The sequence below is a fragment of the Tribolium castaneum genome, chromosome 5, assembly GCF_031307605.1.
Source record: "Tribolium castaneum strain GA2 chromosome 5, icTriCast1.1, whole genome shotgun sequence".
Lineage (NCBI taxonomy): Eukaryota > Metazoa > Arthropoda > Insecta > Coleoptera > Tenebrionidae > Tribolium > Tribolium castaneum.
This window is the reverse complement of record NC_087398.1, coordinates 14647990-14664438: the sequence shown is the minus strand read 5'-3', so window position 1 is coordinate 14664438 and position 16449 is coordinate 14647990. Positions and strand designations below refer to the sequence as shown.

The 16449-nt window shown below is 33.3% G+C and overlaps 2 protein-coding genes across 4 annotated transcripts in view; one reads left to right on the top strand and one right to left on the bottom strand.

Moving 5' to 3' along the window:
• The window catches only part of LOC655591 (polyhomeotic), a 35570-nt gene that overhangs the window by 3611 nt on the left and 15510 nt on the right, over nt 1–16449 (top strand). For 2 of the 3 annotated variants that reach the window (XM_064356791.1, XM_015978235.2), the window contains exons 2-5: nt 10140–10512; nt 12938–13544; nt 13606–13775; nt 16067–16207. In XM_064356791.1, the coding sequence (XP_064212861.1) occupies nt 10140–10512; nt 12938–13544; nt 13606–13775; nt 16067–16207 (1291 nt within the window). The remainder of the gene's footprint in view (nt 1–10139; nt 10513–12937; nt 13545–13605; nt 13776–16066; nt 16208–16449) is intronic. The other variant, XM_064356792.1, reaches the window with a different exon arrangement.
• LOC655187 (D-2-hydroxyglutarate dehydrogenase, mitochondrial) overlaps nt 1–16449 on the bottom strand; it is a 153445-nt gene that overhangs the window by 132666 nt on the left and 4330 nt on the right. The window lies entirely within an intron of this gene.

Sequence of the window (16449 nt, the reverse complement as noted above, 5' to 3'; positions counted from 1 at the left end):
ATTTATTTATAACCAGACACAAAATATACCAAATTAGTCCAAAATTTGCGTTTTTTGGTAAAAACCAAGTTTTTTATTAATCGAGGACTAACTGGTTTAATTTTTGCCAAAGTTGTTATAGTTTTCACCTATTACTTGAAATGATTTTAAAAATCATAGCTGGGGCTGTAAAATTAAGAAACCCCCGTAATAAATATTAAACAAAATTCTTGGAAGGAGGATTATCTCAGGTATCTGACCCTGGGATAATTTTTCCCTAATTTAACCAAACAGAAATTCTTTTTATTGTACAAGTACTTGGAAAAACAACTGTTAATAAGTATGAATTTGCAGCGTATAGCCAATCAAAACATTTAAAGCAAACCAACTGTTGTTGTCGCACAGTTCAATTAATTCGTACACACATCAATGATGTTGCGGTTAAACAATTTATCAAACATTACAATACATACATTGCTAAATAACACTGCACTCGTGAATTTTCCCCTTCTGGGTGAAAAGCACGTATGTAGACACGTGTCTGAAAAATGTTATTTGCTTTGTTGATTACTTTAATTTATCCACGTGTCCCTTCGTTTGCAAAGTAAATAAAAAGTACATTTGCATTTCGGCTGGTTCCTTTGATCCTGAATTTTAATATTCGGCAAAAAACGTCACCTGGCTGAAAATCCACCAGGAGGCGAAAGAAGTATTATAATTGGCGCTGCGACAGATGATTTCGGAGGGGGGTGTTGCACCCCCAGATATAACCACCGACAGTACCCCCGGGGAGGTTTCGTGCACCGGGTGCGACCGACAGGAAAATTACGAGGGTTGGAAGGGCGACAAGGGAGGGGGCGAGGCAGCAGCATCCATAGTGAGGGGTGGATGGGAAGAGGAAACTTGTAGTTTTATTGCAAGCACTGTATAAACAAATTAGCGTCCCGACCAGTCGGTGTATAAGAATTGTTGGCGTTTTACTCGAATCGATTCGAGTGAAAGAAACTTCACAATTTCGGAATAAAAAACTGGGTTCGAAGAATCGGCTCGTAAACAAACTCATCCCATTTCCATACAATCCCAAAAGTGAGGTTTACATATTTCAACGTCATGATGGTGCTCCGCCCCCTGGGGATACACCACTTTCAAAAAAGCCTCCTGAGGACAAATCCGCTGACCTGCCGATCGGTCTTCCACAGATTTGCAAATCTGCACATTCATCTCCGGTTTCTTTCTCTCTAAATTCTGTAAGGCTTTGTGGACGATGACGGGGAGTGGAAAAGAAGGCAATTTAGAAAATGGAAATTTACCGGATGCATACACAATGCCGCTTGATTATTGTCAACACTTGGTGCGTTCTTATTCTAATGACGGCGGGACTGCGGGAAAAATTTATATTGTTATTTATTTAATTCAGATTTGCATATTAATCTTGAAAAATTGGATTTTTATTCAAGGTGTTGTATAATTGGATTGGCAAATAAATCTAATCTGTGGCAGTTCTATTAAAAAATTTAATCATTTTATCTGACGCTCTTTATTATTTCCCTGTATTTACATGGATCTGTAAAAGGAAATAGGAAAATTGAACCAAACGAGGTCTCGATTATGCTGTCACACGGAATTTGTCTGAAACGTATAATTTAGCCCGAAGTTCGTTTGAATTTTGACCGCAAAAGTTCGTTACGTGGCATTGTCGACAAAACAAACTATAATTTCGAAAAGCTCCCAATTTTTTATACGGCCAAAGATAATAAAAAATAGAAGTAGGATCGAGTGCACGTATCCACGAAATGAATATGTATACGAGCACTTTCTAATTATAATAATAAAGCCATTGTATTTTTACAATAGTCATTAAAGTGCAAATATCTTATATGCGATGGATGTTAGTAATAAGTGGCTGCTTGTGTTTGTAATTAGGCGTAATGGTAATCATAAATGCAATAACGACTGCACTAATCCAAGTGCGCTTTTACAGTTTACCATTGATAAACTATTATTATGTGTGATTTCGTATTTACAAAACAACATTTAAAAAATCAGATTTATAGGTGAATAAATATTTACACTTATTTATTGAACCATAGATTAACCCGACATTGCATTCCCTTATAAGCAAGCTGAAGTGGACTTTATGTAGGGGACCATAAAACGGCCGTAATAGCCATATCTTTGACGGGTACAGAGATCGATTAACGTAAACTCATATTTTCCCCACACTAGCCATTAATAGCAAGGGAAAAGGTTTTTACGTTTTTAGTCTTGGTATCTATTAAAATACAGGGTGGTCCAGAAGCTCCCGTCTTCTGTAGCTCAGTTATTATTAAATTTGAATTTTTGATATTATATAGATGTTATGAATGCTCTACACGTATTTCAGGAAAATTCCCATGATTATACAGAGTGTTCCAAAAAAAGTATGACATACTTCTTACAAGCTTTAGCTTCTTACAATCATATCTAATTTCTTACAATTATCTAATTATCTAGGTTGGTTTAAGGAGTAGGTCCTGTTAAAAAAAAATAAAGCCAAAAAAATCGTTTTATAACTTTTACACCTTTAATAATTATGAAAAAATAGAAACAGAGCTTTCTTGATAAATTATAACATTATTACTAGGTACCTACATGTTGAGTAAGGTCTAACACATTTATTAATTAAGTATGATTGATCTGAATTACTACAGGCTGTTCACAACTTACTTCCAAACTTTTTAAACTTTTGATGTTTTTCTTTTGCCCCTGTTTATTTTTACATTATTCGATGCAGAATTAGAAACTGAACATTTTTTCTTATTACAACCCCAACATAAATCCTAACACATTCGGAGTTATTTGTCAAAAACATTAACCATAGGTATTCGACTATTATGTGTTAAGTTTGGAAGTAAATTGTGAACACCCTGTAGTAATTCAGATCAATCATATTTAATTAATCAGTCTGTTGGATTTTGTTCATCGCCTATCTAGTAATAATGTTTAATTTAATAATTGAATAAGTAATAATTATAGAACCGGTCCGTAGAAAGCTGGAATTAAAGTTAATTGCGATGTTAAAGATTGGGACCAATCAAAGTGTTTGAATTTGGTCACGTGATCAACCAATCACGCATTTAATTTAATGATGCCTCTATAAAACCCATATAATAATTAATTTTTAAAATGAAAGGTGTAAAAGTTTTTGGTTTTTATTTTTTTAACATTAAAAAAAATAGGGATACGTAAGTAAAACGGTATCCTAATGAGCAAAAAAAATAATAGCATACCATTAAAAAAATATTATGACGTCATAGTTCTTTGGACATTTTATATAATCATAAATATTTTGCTGAAATGTGTCCTAGAGTATAAATATGTGTAATCCTATTTAATAGCAAACGGGGATTTCTGTGATTATTAGTTTTTGAAATAGGTACAGTAAAATGGTCTTCTTAACACGCCCACCCCGTATAATAATAATGAGAGTGGAACAAATCATCCAAGTGAATAATAGCCTCTAAATTATAATAATATGCTTTCCTGAAAAATCTCTCAAGAAAACCGAAAAAAGTTTCTAAAAAAACAGACATTAGTTGACATTAGATGAGAAGAAATATTAGGTGTCACAAAGGAAGCGTTTTTAGGCAATTTTAATTTTTTTTAAGGGGTTGAAAAAAACATCATTGAATAAAGAAAGCAAAGAACCTTAAAAAAAATGTGTGCACTACGAACAAAAAGTGTTATATCTCATTGTCTGCTTTCTTAAAAATCAAGTCGACTGAAAAAGGTATATTTTCCTGAAATTTTAAATCAAGCAACATGCATAATTTATAAACTACCTATTTTGTCAACTTAATGAAATTTATGGATAAAAAAATAGTACCTTCAATGAGGTAATAAAGACTTAAATACTCTTACCAACTGAATTAGTCACACTTGATCACTTTGTGGTTAATTTTTTGGACTATGATTTAAATACCAAAAAGGTTTGCAAAAATGTAGTGAGAAATCAAAGTAGTGTCCCCCACATCCGGCCATTCTTAAATCAGTATATGATCGGAATCTATGTTTCACGTCGCATCCATTATTTATGTCCTTTCTGAAAACGCCCGAGAACAAGAAAATAACTCAGTATGAAATTCAGGATGTCGTTATCGAGATTCTAGGAAATATTTTCGTATAGGTACGAGTACCTAGTTTAATTTCTGATCATGCTGTTCTGATACGTATTTTGAATAATCGAATTGATCACGATATCAAAAGCCAATCTGATGTTGGAGAGTCCGTCACCTTTCCGCTTGGTCTCAAGTAATTACAAGCATCGAGGAAGCAGCTGTCTGCTAACGCCTATTTGACTAATAAGTGAAAAAGACAAGTTGTAACTGTAAAGTCCGTCGGGAGGTAAATAAGCAATTACCGTGGTGTATTACAAGCCAAAGGGGCTGGGATAACAGGTAGTCGCAACAAGCTCTAAACTCCGAGCAACGACCTTGTCGCTTTATTAGGACTAGCCGAGGGATTGTTATTTTTACAGACCGGCCCAGACTCCATTTTCTGAAAGTGCCATTAAATCATAAAACGAACGGCGATTAAAATTTTAGTTCTGCTCGAACCGCCCGATGTGCGTGCTTCGTTATGTTAAAAAACAAACCGAAATTTCGTGTGATTTACGCCAAGAAACGTAAAACTCCAATGACTAGTTTCAGAGGGAAACTAGGACCGAAAGAGTAAGTGTATTTTTAAATCAGGGTGTGATTGAGGAGTCCGGGCACGTATATTGGTGGCGAATCTGATTTAAAATAAATAGCCTATATAGATGCAGGATGGGCACTCAAATCTAATAAGTGTAACTAACGCCGGCCTGCTATCAGTAGTCTGCCAAGGGTGGTTAAAAATGGAAAAAGCAGCAACATTCCCTCAGGCAGAGTGATTGCATTGGACCCAGAGGCGGATTGAGTTGGTTTTGGGGCTCTGAGACGCGCTCTCCCCAAAAAGAAGGAATCGGATTTTTCGAAAAGTTTGCAGTTACCAAAACTAGGCGATCAAAGAAAATATAATATAAATTTTAGGAAAAGTAGAATATATTGCCCAAATATCTTCCAAATTGTACAAATATGGGTCCCAATTTAAAATAAGAAAGTTGAATATAACCCAAAATATACTAGGGCATATATAATGTTTTTTAAATCGTCAGCTTATAAGTACCATAAAGAAAAATTCTACAGCGCCTAACGTTTTTTAAAAATCACCCTGTATGTATTTGTGTTCTGAACCTGGTTTACCAAACTCATCAATTAATTTTGTACTGTCTCTTTTTACCTGAAATTTCTTGGTGATTCTGTTGATCTTCTCCAATAACAATTTTCTCAATATTCTGTAGCGAAATAGATTTTTCGACTAAAGTACAGTCGAACAAAGTGGAAATGACGCCTCAATAAACCAGTCCCTACTGTGAATGCTGACCCTTCTAACCGCAAGTAGGCGTAGTCGTAAATTATTGGACAGAAGTAGTTTCATGATAAAATCCTTCAGAAGCCAGTTTACAGAAAGCGAAATTAAAATTTAATTTAGAATTCGATTTTTTTAATGAAATATTTATTAACAGCCATAGAAAGTCAGCAATTTTTTATCTTTATCTTTATTCATTAATGTTTGAAAATTATATTTTGACAAATCTAACTGATTTAAATTAAATTTGTTTCTATGTCAAACCTAAAAAAAACGTTTGAGTTGTTACTACATAAGGCTTAAATAGGTCTGAACTGTTTAATAGCTACCGAATAATAAATCTTTCTGAGTAATTGCATTTAAAAAATTTCATAATATAAAAAAAGTAGTGAATTATTATAAATCATTTAAAATATTATTGTTTTATATAAAATCAAGTTTAAAATAAAGAAATCCTATTTCGTACAAAAATTATATTACTTAATTTAATTTTGGAAAATAGTTTATTGGATTAATAATAATAATTTATATTTTGTCAATTTCTTCTTATTAGTTATACATAATTTTTTTAATAAATGTTTTGTTTAGTGATTTAATGCAAAATAAATGGCAACTTAATTCGAATTAGTTTAATTCTGAATTACATTTTCATTTCGTTTTGCGTAAACCGACCCCTAAATAAATTTGTCTGTGAAACTAAAGTAGGTTTGCATTCCTATAATTTACCCTCTTGCCTATTAGCAGTTAGAAGAGTCGGCAGTCGGCATCCACAGTAGGGGCTGGTTTATTGAGGCGTCATTTTCACGAAGTGTGACTATATCTCGCGCCAAAAATAAATACATAGTACATACTTGTTTTTACGTAAGAACAAATTTTAACAAGCATGTAACAAAAGTTTAAATGAGCTTCATTCATTAATGCTAACACGAATAAAATAGTTATAAAAAATGAGGTGTCAAAAAACTTAAACTTTGTGAGTAGTGCCTTTTAGCAATTATTACTTAATATAGGACATAAAAACATTTTGTGCTTTATTACAATAAATTACAATGTAAGAAACAGTAGAAAATCGTTTTCGAAATTTTTAAAGAAAAGTAAAGAAATATGTATCGATAATAGTTTTTGAAAATGTTGAATAAGAAAGCATAAGAAATAAAAATACCACCTTCGAAATTTAGACGCAATATTTTAAAGTTTTTAGGAAAAAAGACACGAAAATGCAAAATAATCAGAACAGACAAATAAGAAAGAATTGAAAATATTGAAACAAAAGCTGAAGAAGAATTACAGAAGATTTAAACTTTAAACCCAATCTTCCCATTACTTCTTTTTGTTTCTTTTGACGAATAATAATTACAGAAGATTTAAACTTTAAACCCAATCTTCCCATTACTTCTTTTTGTTTCTTTTGACGAATAACTTTTTTCGATATAAACGGTTTTCTTATTAAATTTTACGCAATTAGAAGATTTTTTTTGTCGAGTGGCATAATTTGGATTACCTCCTGCAATAGCTTTTTTTTAGACTTGTAGTCTCATCCACCTCTGATAAACCAACCCCACCACAATGGCGGTGGAAAAAGCCATCTACAGTTTCAAATGCAAAACTAAATGTTTTTTTAACAATGGAACTAGTACTGTAAATATTCAACAGGGCATAGAAAATGCAGAAACAGGTTTTGCGATGGCGGAAGTAATGATTTAATCGATGAATATTTTATTCAGTTGAGTGGAATTTTAGGCAAGTGAAAATGTTGTGGCATCGCTGCACTTCGGTTTGGTTAAATAAAATATAGCAATCTTGAACGAAAATGCTCGAAAAGAATGTCGGAATGGAGAGGACTTTCAGGAATATATAAATGTTAATTTGAGTGGTTCGGTGTATGATAACAGGCAGTGAATATTTCAAGGGGTTGCAATGTTATTCTAAAAAATACCTACGTACTTTAATAATACACCTTTTTGTTCGAGACGGCTTTCTGAACTCGAGTGAAAGTAACATTAAAATTCATTTATCCGCTCTCCCGCGTCTCGAAACATAATGAATAATTAACAGGAGTTGTCTCAATTATTTCACTTTGTATTTAATGAACATCTCCCGTGACATTGCCCGATTCTGACGAAAAAAGACCAGTTTCCAATTATTCGACTGATTTTATTACGAAAGCGGCAGATGTTTGGAATGGTCCGAAAAATCGGTCACCCATCACTAAATCCACTTTATTAAAAATCCCTAATTACAAGTCGAAATCTGGTTTTGCAGTTAGTGTGAAAGTATTTTTCGATCAGTTATCGAGAAAACTTCCCGGTATCAGTTACATTTATTTCTCCCCAATGGCTAATTTCAGTCTCGCTGTGCGCTCTAGAGAAAGTGTTTTATTTTTTTAATGAAAATTCTGTCAGTTATTGTTGGGCGCAATATTTTTCTTTCATTTTATTCGATTCAATTTTGTTCTTTTTTTCTCTTCACCGAAACAAAAGCCCGTTTTACCAAAACGGTGTTATGGTAACATGCAAAATTCATGCTGTTTTCCCACATTATACGTGCTTGTAAGCCGCTCTCAGAAGGTAATTTTAGTACATACATCCGCCTTCAACACATGATATGTGCGGTCGTAAAACAAAAGCCCCTGGCTTTATAACCCATCCAGAGCATAAGCATTTAACGAAATTCCGCCACATAGGGAATTAGAGCCTTCAAAAGACACACACAAGTCTTCAAATCCAAAAATTCTATTCCCAGAAGGTTAAAATGTTTAATTACTACAATGTAGCCCTTTGTCGTATATCATAATGTGTTTCTCTACCAGAATGAAAAATTTATATTTTAATCAAACTACCAAACACAATTTCGTAAATGTACACAGGGTCAGTCAATTATGGGTTCTTTCTGAAATTTTCTTAGATGCAACCAACAATACCCATCTACTATTTCCAGCTGTCTATTATTATTGTTAATAAATTACAAATTCAGTCCATCATTGCATTCTCAAGTTTGTGTTGAAAGTTTGCTAAAATTTCATTATGAAATACTAAATTATTACTTAAATGAGAAGAAGCCAATTTTGGTTAAATTAAACGCAGTATCAAGTAGTAGCTACAAGTGTAATTAATTTCGTTGCATCTAAGGAAATTAATTATTAATTAATTCACCCTGTATAAGAAAATACAATATACGGGCTATTCACTAAAAAGACTACGCCAGACCAAGTAAAAAGTGTAACACAAAATACATTTTACAGCTAACTGGATTCTTCTTTTCATGTAATCATTAATAAAAGGATTTATTTTTGTCTAGTCTTCTAAAGACTGGTGAACTTGTTTGTCGTCGTAATGAATTTTGTCTGATATAAAGATTCTTATTAATCACCAATCGAATAACAAATGTTTTTTTTCTCTTTCAAAGATGTCAAAAGTATATCTGCTTGGATTTGTGATTTGCTTTTTAAATGAAAAAGATAGCTTAGTAAAGTGTATTTTGTGTTGCATTTTAACCAGGTCAGGCGCGGAATCTTAAGTGAATAAGCCTGTATGTAGTTATTCCTAGAAATACGTGTACCAGTTTCTATAATTGATATGACAAGAGATATAAAACAAAAATTTTTGAATAAACCTATCATATATCATTATTTTATTCCCTGTGTCTTAACAATGAATTAAAGTAATGCGTTTCTTTTGCCAAGTAGTTGTTAGGAGAGGAACATAATCTCGAAGGATGTTGATTGTTTTCCGACACAGATCATATATTTTGTACCATCACCAAAGAAAAAAAAGTAAATACACTTTGTTCAAGTGTGTTGAAACATTTCATTGTATGCATTATGTGATTGTTGTGCTTGTAAATGTTAGATGTGACATGATTCAGTAAAAATGCATGTAAATTCCTCATGCGGTTAAGACAAAGTATAGGAATTATCCCTTCATTAAATTACGAAAAAGTTATTTTATTCTTCGACACTGTCAAAATTTACGGTTTTTCTCCTGTGTAAGGAAGTTTTGACAACTGTTTGGCATTTCTCAGTACGAAACGTCAGATTATTTTTAACAAATTTAAGGCAATATTAAGCCTTGCTGAGTCTATTTCGAAGAATAAAATGTTGTATTCAACTCGTTTTTGTGTGGACGATAAACCACTCGTTTTCACTCGTGGTTTAAAAATCCACTCGTGAAATAAAGCGTCCGATTTACACTCAAACTCGTTAAATAAATAACTATTTGAGTTCGTACATTTTGCAAAGCTGGAAACATTCTTTTATCATAAACGGCTTTAAAAGTGGCTGAATTAAAATTAGGTTTGAAAGACTATAGTTTTTGTTTTGGTTACGTTTAGTTTTTTTAAAAATTGTGTATAAGATGCCAGGTTTTATTAAAGAAGAACCTTGTGACGATGTAGGTACTAATAAAAATTGCAAATGAAATACAAAGGTTTCATTTATATTACCTAACGACATAAAATGTTTTTTTTTTATCAGTCGCTTTTACTTAGACGAAAACGGACTCTTTAAAAATGTATTGGAAAATGAAACTTGAGAATTTTAATATCTTTTGGAGAGTGTCACCCGAGAAGTTAAAAAAATGCAGTTGAATAATTTAAAAAATTATATTTTCGTAACCAAAATATTGAGTCTGTCAGTAATAATCGCGTGCGGAATTTACATTCGTCCAATTCCATCATCACTTGACGTTCCATTTCTTTCTGGACCATTGAATTATCAATTTTTTTTATTATAGGTCTCAACATTACGACAATCTGCAACAGGCTGACAGTCAGCAGCATCAGAAGCAGCCACTCAAAGACACAACAAACACAAGTCCATCATCAAAACAACACAAATTCAACAACAACGAGGAAGAACAACCGAGTAATCAAGAACCGGAATCAACCCAACGCGACCCTTCTGAAAGTAATAATAATCAGCAAGCAAGTCGATCCCTTCAATGCTTAGAGACCTTAGCCCAAAAAGCAGGAATTCACGATATAACAGCCGACGATTGTAAATATGACATCGCAAACACTCTCCTAAATTTAGATCGCGGACACGAGAATTCAAGACAAGAAGCGAACAATCAATCAAACATGAGCGAGATTAAAAGCCAGCAACAGGTAAGTCAATCTTGCCTCAAAGTACTGATAATGTGACAATTAACATTCTCCTCACTTTATTATTTTTTAAATTTTGATGAAAGATTACTCGATCTTATCTTTTGCATTAGAAACTAGTTTTGTTGACGCACTCGGGATATTCTTGTTTTTGAAGATGACAACCACCCCGCTTTGGAAATCTACATACAAATTCATAAACTATCATTGATGGTCATCTTAATATAAGTAATTAAAAAAGCAAACTTTCGAGAATTGTAACAAATACCAATGTTTATACATTTTATTTGACAAAAATGTTCCAGAGAAACCTCTTGAATCTGATTCAAAGTAGTGTGACTATCTATCATCAAATGTATAATAAAACAAAAACATAAATTATGGTTAGAAATGAAAAAGTCTAGAAAACTATAATAAATTCAATCCACTAAGTTTCAACCTTGAAAGTGATAGTAAAAATTAATAGTGGCAGGTCTGATTATTAATTAACCCAAAATTTTATTGGTCGAATAAAATCGCTAAAAAATCAATTCCCTTTGTGATAACCTTCAAGAACGAAACACTTCAACATCCTCAAATTATAATTAACAATTTTGCGTCCCCTTTTGTCGATTCTTTTTACTTGCTCCAATTCTAACATTCTACAAATCTCTGCAATACAATCGAGCCTAAACTTCTAAAAGGTATAAAGGATCTAGGAGTATTTCGCAGATATTAAAGGAAATTCTTCTATAAAAGGAAACTTTTTTTTGCTGAGCTAGAAACTGCTGCAATCTCTATTATTTGACGAATGTGAAATTTGAAATTTTTTAAACACCATAGTGACACACAATCATAGCACACAATAGACAAACAATTTCTAAAAGATAAATATAAATGCTTATGTTAGCACGGTCAAGTTAATTAAATGTCGCTGCGCTTCATTAGGCCGTATAACAAAACTTCCGTTTCCATTGTTGAATTTAATTCTAACCGCAAAAAAATCTTATGTGGCGCCGTCTCCTCGTTTCCATATGAGGTAATCAATAGATTGATTTCATAAATCGATAATTTTATTCAAGATATGTATCTTTGTTTTTTCACATACAACGCTTAAGCTCAATAAAGCTCAAAAACCACCACTAATAAAACTCACAAACAAGGGGTAAACCCCACCCCAAATTTTGTTCACCAGATTTACTGATTTTCTCAAAACTCCCTTTCCCGATTTCTCCAAGATTTCTCCTAACTTTTTTAAATGATTTTCCCTAACTTCCACAATTTACCCCAATTTTTTAAAAAAGTTTCCTGTGATTCCCTCAAAATATTCTCTGATTTATTATGTTTTTCCCTGATTTCCCAAGATTTCCCCTGACTTCTACAAATGATTTCAGCGATTTCCTCAGGATATCCTCTGGTTTCTAATGATTTTTTCAAAACTATTCTAATTCCTTAACAGGATTTCCCGTGATTTTCTTAAGATTTCATTTGATTTCCCCAACTTTATAAATCCCTCTGCGGTTCACTAATTATTTAACTGAGGACTTCGGTATTTTACTATAAAGTAAACTGATTTATTTCTTTTGGTGTAATACAAAAAAAATAATAAAAATATGTTAAATTGTATCTATTGTAGACACATTCCTTGTAATTACTATTGTTGTCTTTTTAGTGTAATAAAAGACAAACTAACTTTCCACCACATACAATACTAAAAGTAACGTTCCACACTTACATATCCAAATTTTATTTTTTAAATGTTTTTCTCATTTTGAGTGGACCTGATGGTCAGATCAGGTAAGGTCTGGTAACGTTAATGGCCAAACTTAACGTATTATATGAAAATACATTTAAGAATAAACTCTAAGAAAATGTAAAGCACTAAAGCACACTTTTTCTTTTTTTGAACTGACTTATTTTTTTTTTTTTGGGTTTGGTGTAATGAGTGTGTTTTAGTCAAAAAAGTCAAATTAAATCCAAAACCAGGCAAAATCGACCAATAAAAGTTTAACATAAAAAAGTACTATTAAAAAGTTACATCCAGAAATGTAAAAAAACGTAGGTGCAAGTTTGTAGTAGCTCATTTCTGAAACACCTTGTATTGTTGAAAGAGGCTGGAGGTTCGTATTTATAAATTTGTCACTTAGTCAGTGGTCAATAGTGGTTTTAGCAAGTTCACTGGGACATCCTAGTATAAGACACATATTCAGCCTCTTGAAGATGCACAGTGTCAATTTGGAAAAGTGATTTTGAAAAAAAAAACCTAGAAAAACGTTGGTTTTATTCAATTATGTTCCTAACTAGAGAAAACATCTTTTTACGCTCCAACAATAAAGTCTAATTTTACAAAAATATCCATTATTATAAAATATGTATTCGCAACTTATTATCACATTGACAGCACAATTAATGCTAATTTAATAATGATAATATTATTAATTTTGTTTAGCAAATGGCCGATGCCAATGCCCAGGCTCAAGCTCAAGCTCAGGCCCAAGCACAGGCTCAGGCTCAGGCCCAGGCCCAGGCCGTCCAGCAGCAGCAACAACAGCAGCAGCAAATGCAACAAGTGGCAATGCAGCAGCAGCAACAGCAGCAGGAGCAGCAAGCCCTCGCCCCTGCCCAGAGCCCCCACATGCAGCAGGTCGCCGTGGCAACCTCAATGGGCCCCCCTCAGCACACGGTCTCGATGCACCAACAAGTGGCCCAACAGGGTCAGGTGATCCAGACACAGAACGGCCAAGTTCTGGCAACGGCCCAAACAGGAAGTGCAACTTTAACCACGATGTCCCCATTGCAACAGAGCCAAGCGCATCCGCAGCAGATCAGCGCCGACTGGAGCCACGGCCGCGTCCAAGTCATCCAAAATCCAACTTATTTGCAACAAGTTTACAACACGCAAGGCCAGCTCCTGATGCCCAGCAATATCGCCTTGCATCCCGGCATTAACCCGCAGCAAATACAAGTGATTACGAAGCCGTTCCAGGGAAACCAGCTGACTCCTCATATGTTGACGACGGCGCAAGGAAAACACGTACTGCAGGGTAGTCAAGCAGGTAATTTACATTAATCAAGCGCAAATTTCGGTTATTTAATGCTTCGCGGGTTTGCAAATAGCCACTTTTCCGGGGTATACGACCATTCCGACCATTCCAACGACCCAAAATCAACAAACTCTGGTTTTGAGTCAATTAGGAGTGATCAGCTCGCAGCCCAATATCTTGCCTAACCATTCGGCTACGGGTAATGGGCAGGTGGCCCAGCAGAAACAGCAGGATATGCATAAGGTAAGTCGAAGGTACTTGACATCGTACATTAGAACACTCCAACAGTCCGAGACAATTGTCTTGTAAATACGAGGTGTTGTGGAAGTTTACTCCAAATTTAACCAACAATACAATTCGTCAAAGCAAACAATTACAAAATAATAGTTTTTTAAAACCGCTATCATCCGTAACAGTTTTTTAATCAACTAAACATGTGTAATATCTATTGAAAAATTGTTAGTAACGACATAACTATGAAATGAGGCGTACAAACAATCCTTCTTATGGAATCATTTTGTATTAAATAAATCTAAAAATTTAAAAATTATGCTATTTTAGCGACAGCGAAACAAAGGCTAACAAATTACTATAGACTATCTCAGGGTTACGTCAATCCGTAGCATAATTGTTTTATCAAAAATTTCTGTTATTTAGTAAATGCTACGATTATTTAAGAGAAAGTAAATAAAGCTGTTATTTACTATAAATACAGAACTGGCTCTACAATAAGTAACATATCTGTACGAGGAGGTGAAAATAATTCATAAAACATAAAAAATTGCTTTAAGTCATCATTAAGAATAATACCTAATTAAAAACATGGGAAACTTTGTCAAATCATGGTGCTGAAAATGCTATTACAAAAGTGAAACCTTTTTTCTAATAGCTAACTGCTCTCTAGTAACTTGAGTTATTTCGATTTGAAATTGGAAAGCCTAATTTTAAGACCAAATAGTGTTGGATTTTATTAGTGACAATAACAATTCATTAAACGTAAAAGAACAGTCAGGGGTTTCTTTGAAGATCAAGGCAAAATTTTGTGTAGAAAGAAGATTCAATTTTTGATTTTGTAAGAAAATGTAAGAAAAATGTTCAAAGGTTTTAGGTTTCTGAGAAGGTTTTGTGGTAAGAGGTAGTTAGGACGTCACTACTTTGATTTTAGGTGATTACCTCCCATATTTTTTGCAGCAAATTTTTAAGTCGCTGTACTGACATAAAATGAGCCATAGTTTTGTAGTAATTTCTGTTAAATTCTGGCCTTATGTCTACACAACCTGAGAAAAAATGTCATTTTTGACGTATTTTACCGATTTTTTTTCAGAATTAAGAGTTTTTAACAGTTCCAGTTTTATTTCAAAAGTGCATACCTATTTATTTTTAAGCCCTTGATAATTTTGATACTTTTTTCAAGAAATTTCGTCGAATGAATGATTGACTTCAAGTGTAAAACGTGGATAATCGCTCATAAAAAGCGCAACTAACAATTTGTACCCAATTCGATTTTTCGATTTAATTTTTGTCGAAATTTAACAAAAAATTGCAGTTTCAATTAGTGGTTTTTTAAAATTCCGCGAAAATAGCGTTTTTATCTCTAAAACGGGTTCAAGCATCTGAAAAAGGCAAAAATAACACATTTTCGACCAAACCAGTGGTTTTTTGGTTAATTTTTGTTAACTTTTGCTTTTGATTAAAAACGCGCTAGTTTAATGTAAATAATTGGTAAAATCATGTCATTTTCGATTCAGGTTATTGATTTTTTTCACCTTGGTTAAGGAAAATTCTCAAAATTACGAAAGGCTTGAAAAACGCAAAATTGCTCCATTTTCGGAAGAACTTAATTAAATATTATTTTGATTTAGCTTATTTTGAACGAAATTCATGAATATAATTGCATTTCTGGTTAAACATAAAAAAACAGACGAAAATGAAAAAATACTGAAATTTTATTTTAGTAACTTTTCGTCGCATATTTAAACTCAATCTCACCTAAGCGCCCTAAAAAGCAAAAATAACACAATTTTTGACACAAATTCGCGATTTTTGATTCCTAACCGACCACGTAATAAAACGCATAAAAATTTTTTTAAGTAATTTAGTTCCCTCATTTCGTATTTACACAATTTGACCAAGAAATTGAATTTTAACGTGTTTATTAAACCCTCGAAAAAGACAAAAATTAGTAAATTAACAGCATTTTCGAGCCAATTCGACAATTGTTAATTGTGTAAATAATAAAACTTGATACACAAAGTTGTAAAGGATTTTGATTAAAATTGCATCCGACAATGACACCAAAACTGCACAATTTTCTTTTCATTTTTTTTGATAGGGACAAATGTGAGTTGTTTATATTAATAAGTTGCACTTTGAAGCTACTATTTTCTATACCGGAATGGGAAGAATGTCCTAAATAGTTTTTCTTTTAAATATGAGAAAACAGCTACGAAACAATAGAAAATGACGTGTTTTATTGGTGGTTGAAGCTCTTCCATAACACCCTGTAAGTGCGTGATTGAATCTGTTCTACTTAGGTAATGGCCGGACAAAAGGTAATGCAAAAAGTGGCGAGTAATACGGGCGCTGTAGCTCAAACACAACAAGGACAATGCGTTCAAGTATCTCAAGCAATGCTCGGCACTCAGCCGACAGCCCAAATTATCAGTCCGTTACAAGTAAGACACTTTGCTAATACTCCGATTATTTCAGTCACTTTTACACTGTGTCAAAAAAGTTAAAGAACATAATCGTGTCACTTTTATCGGTTACGTTTTTCCGTAAGAAAAACTCACCCCTGCTGGAACATGATAGATTGCAAAAAGAGTGAACATCGGCTTCTTTGACTGGTGTATTATTGATTCGAGCCTACGAAAGACGTAACTCGGAAATTTACTATTTACTCACGCACTCAGTGCTA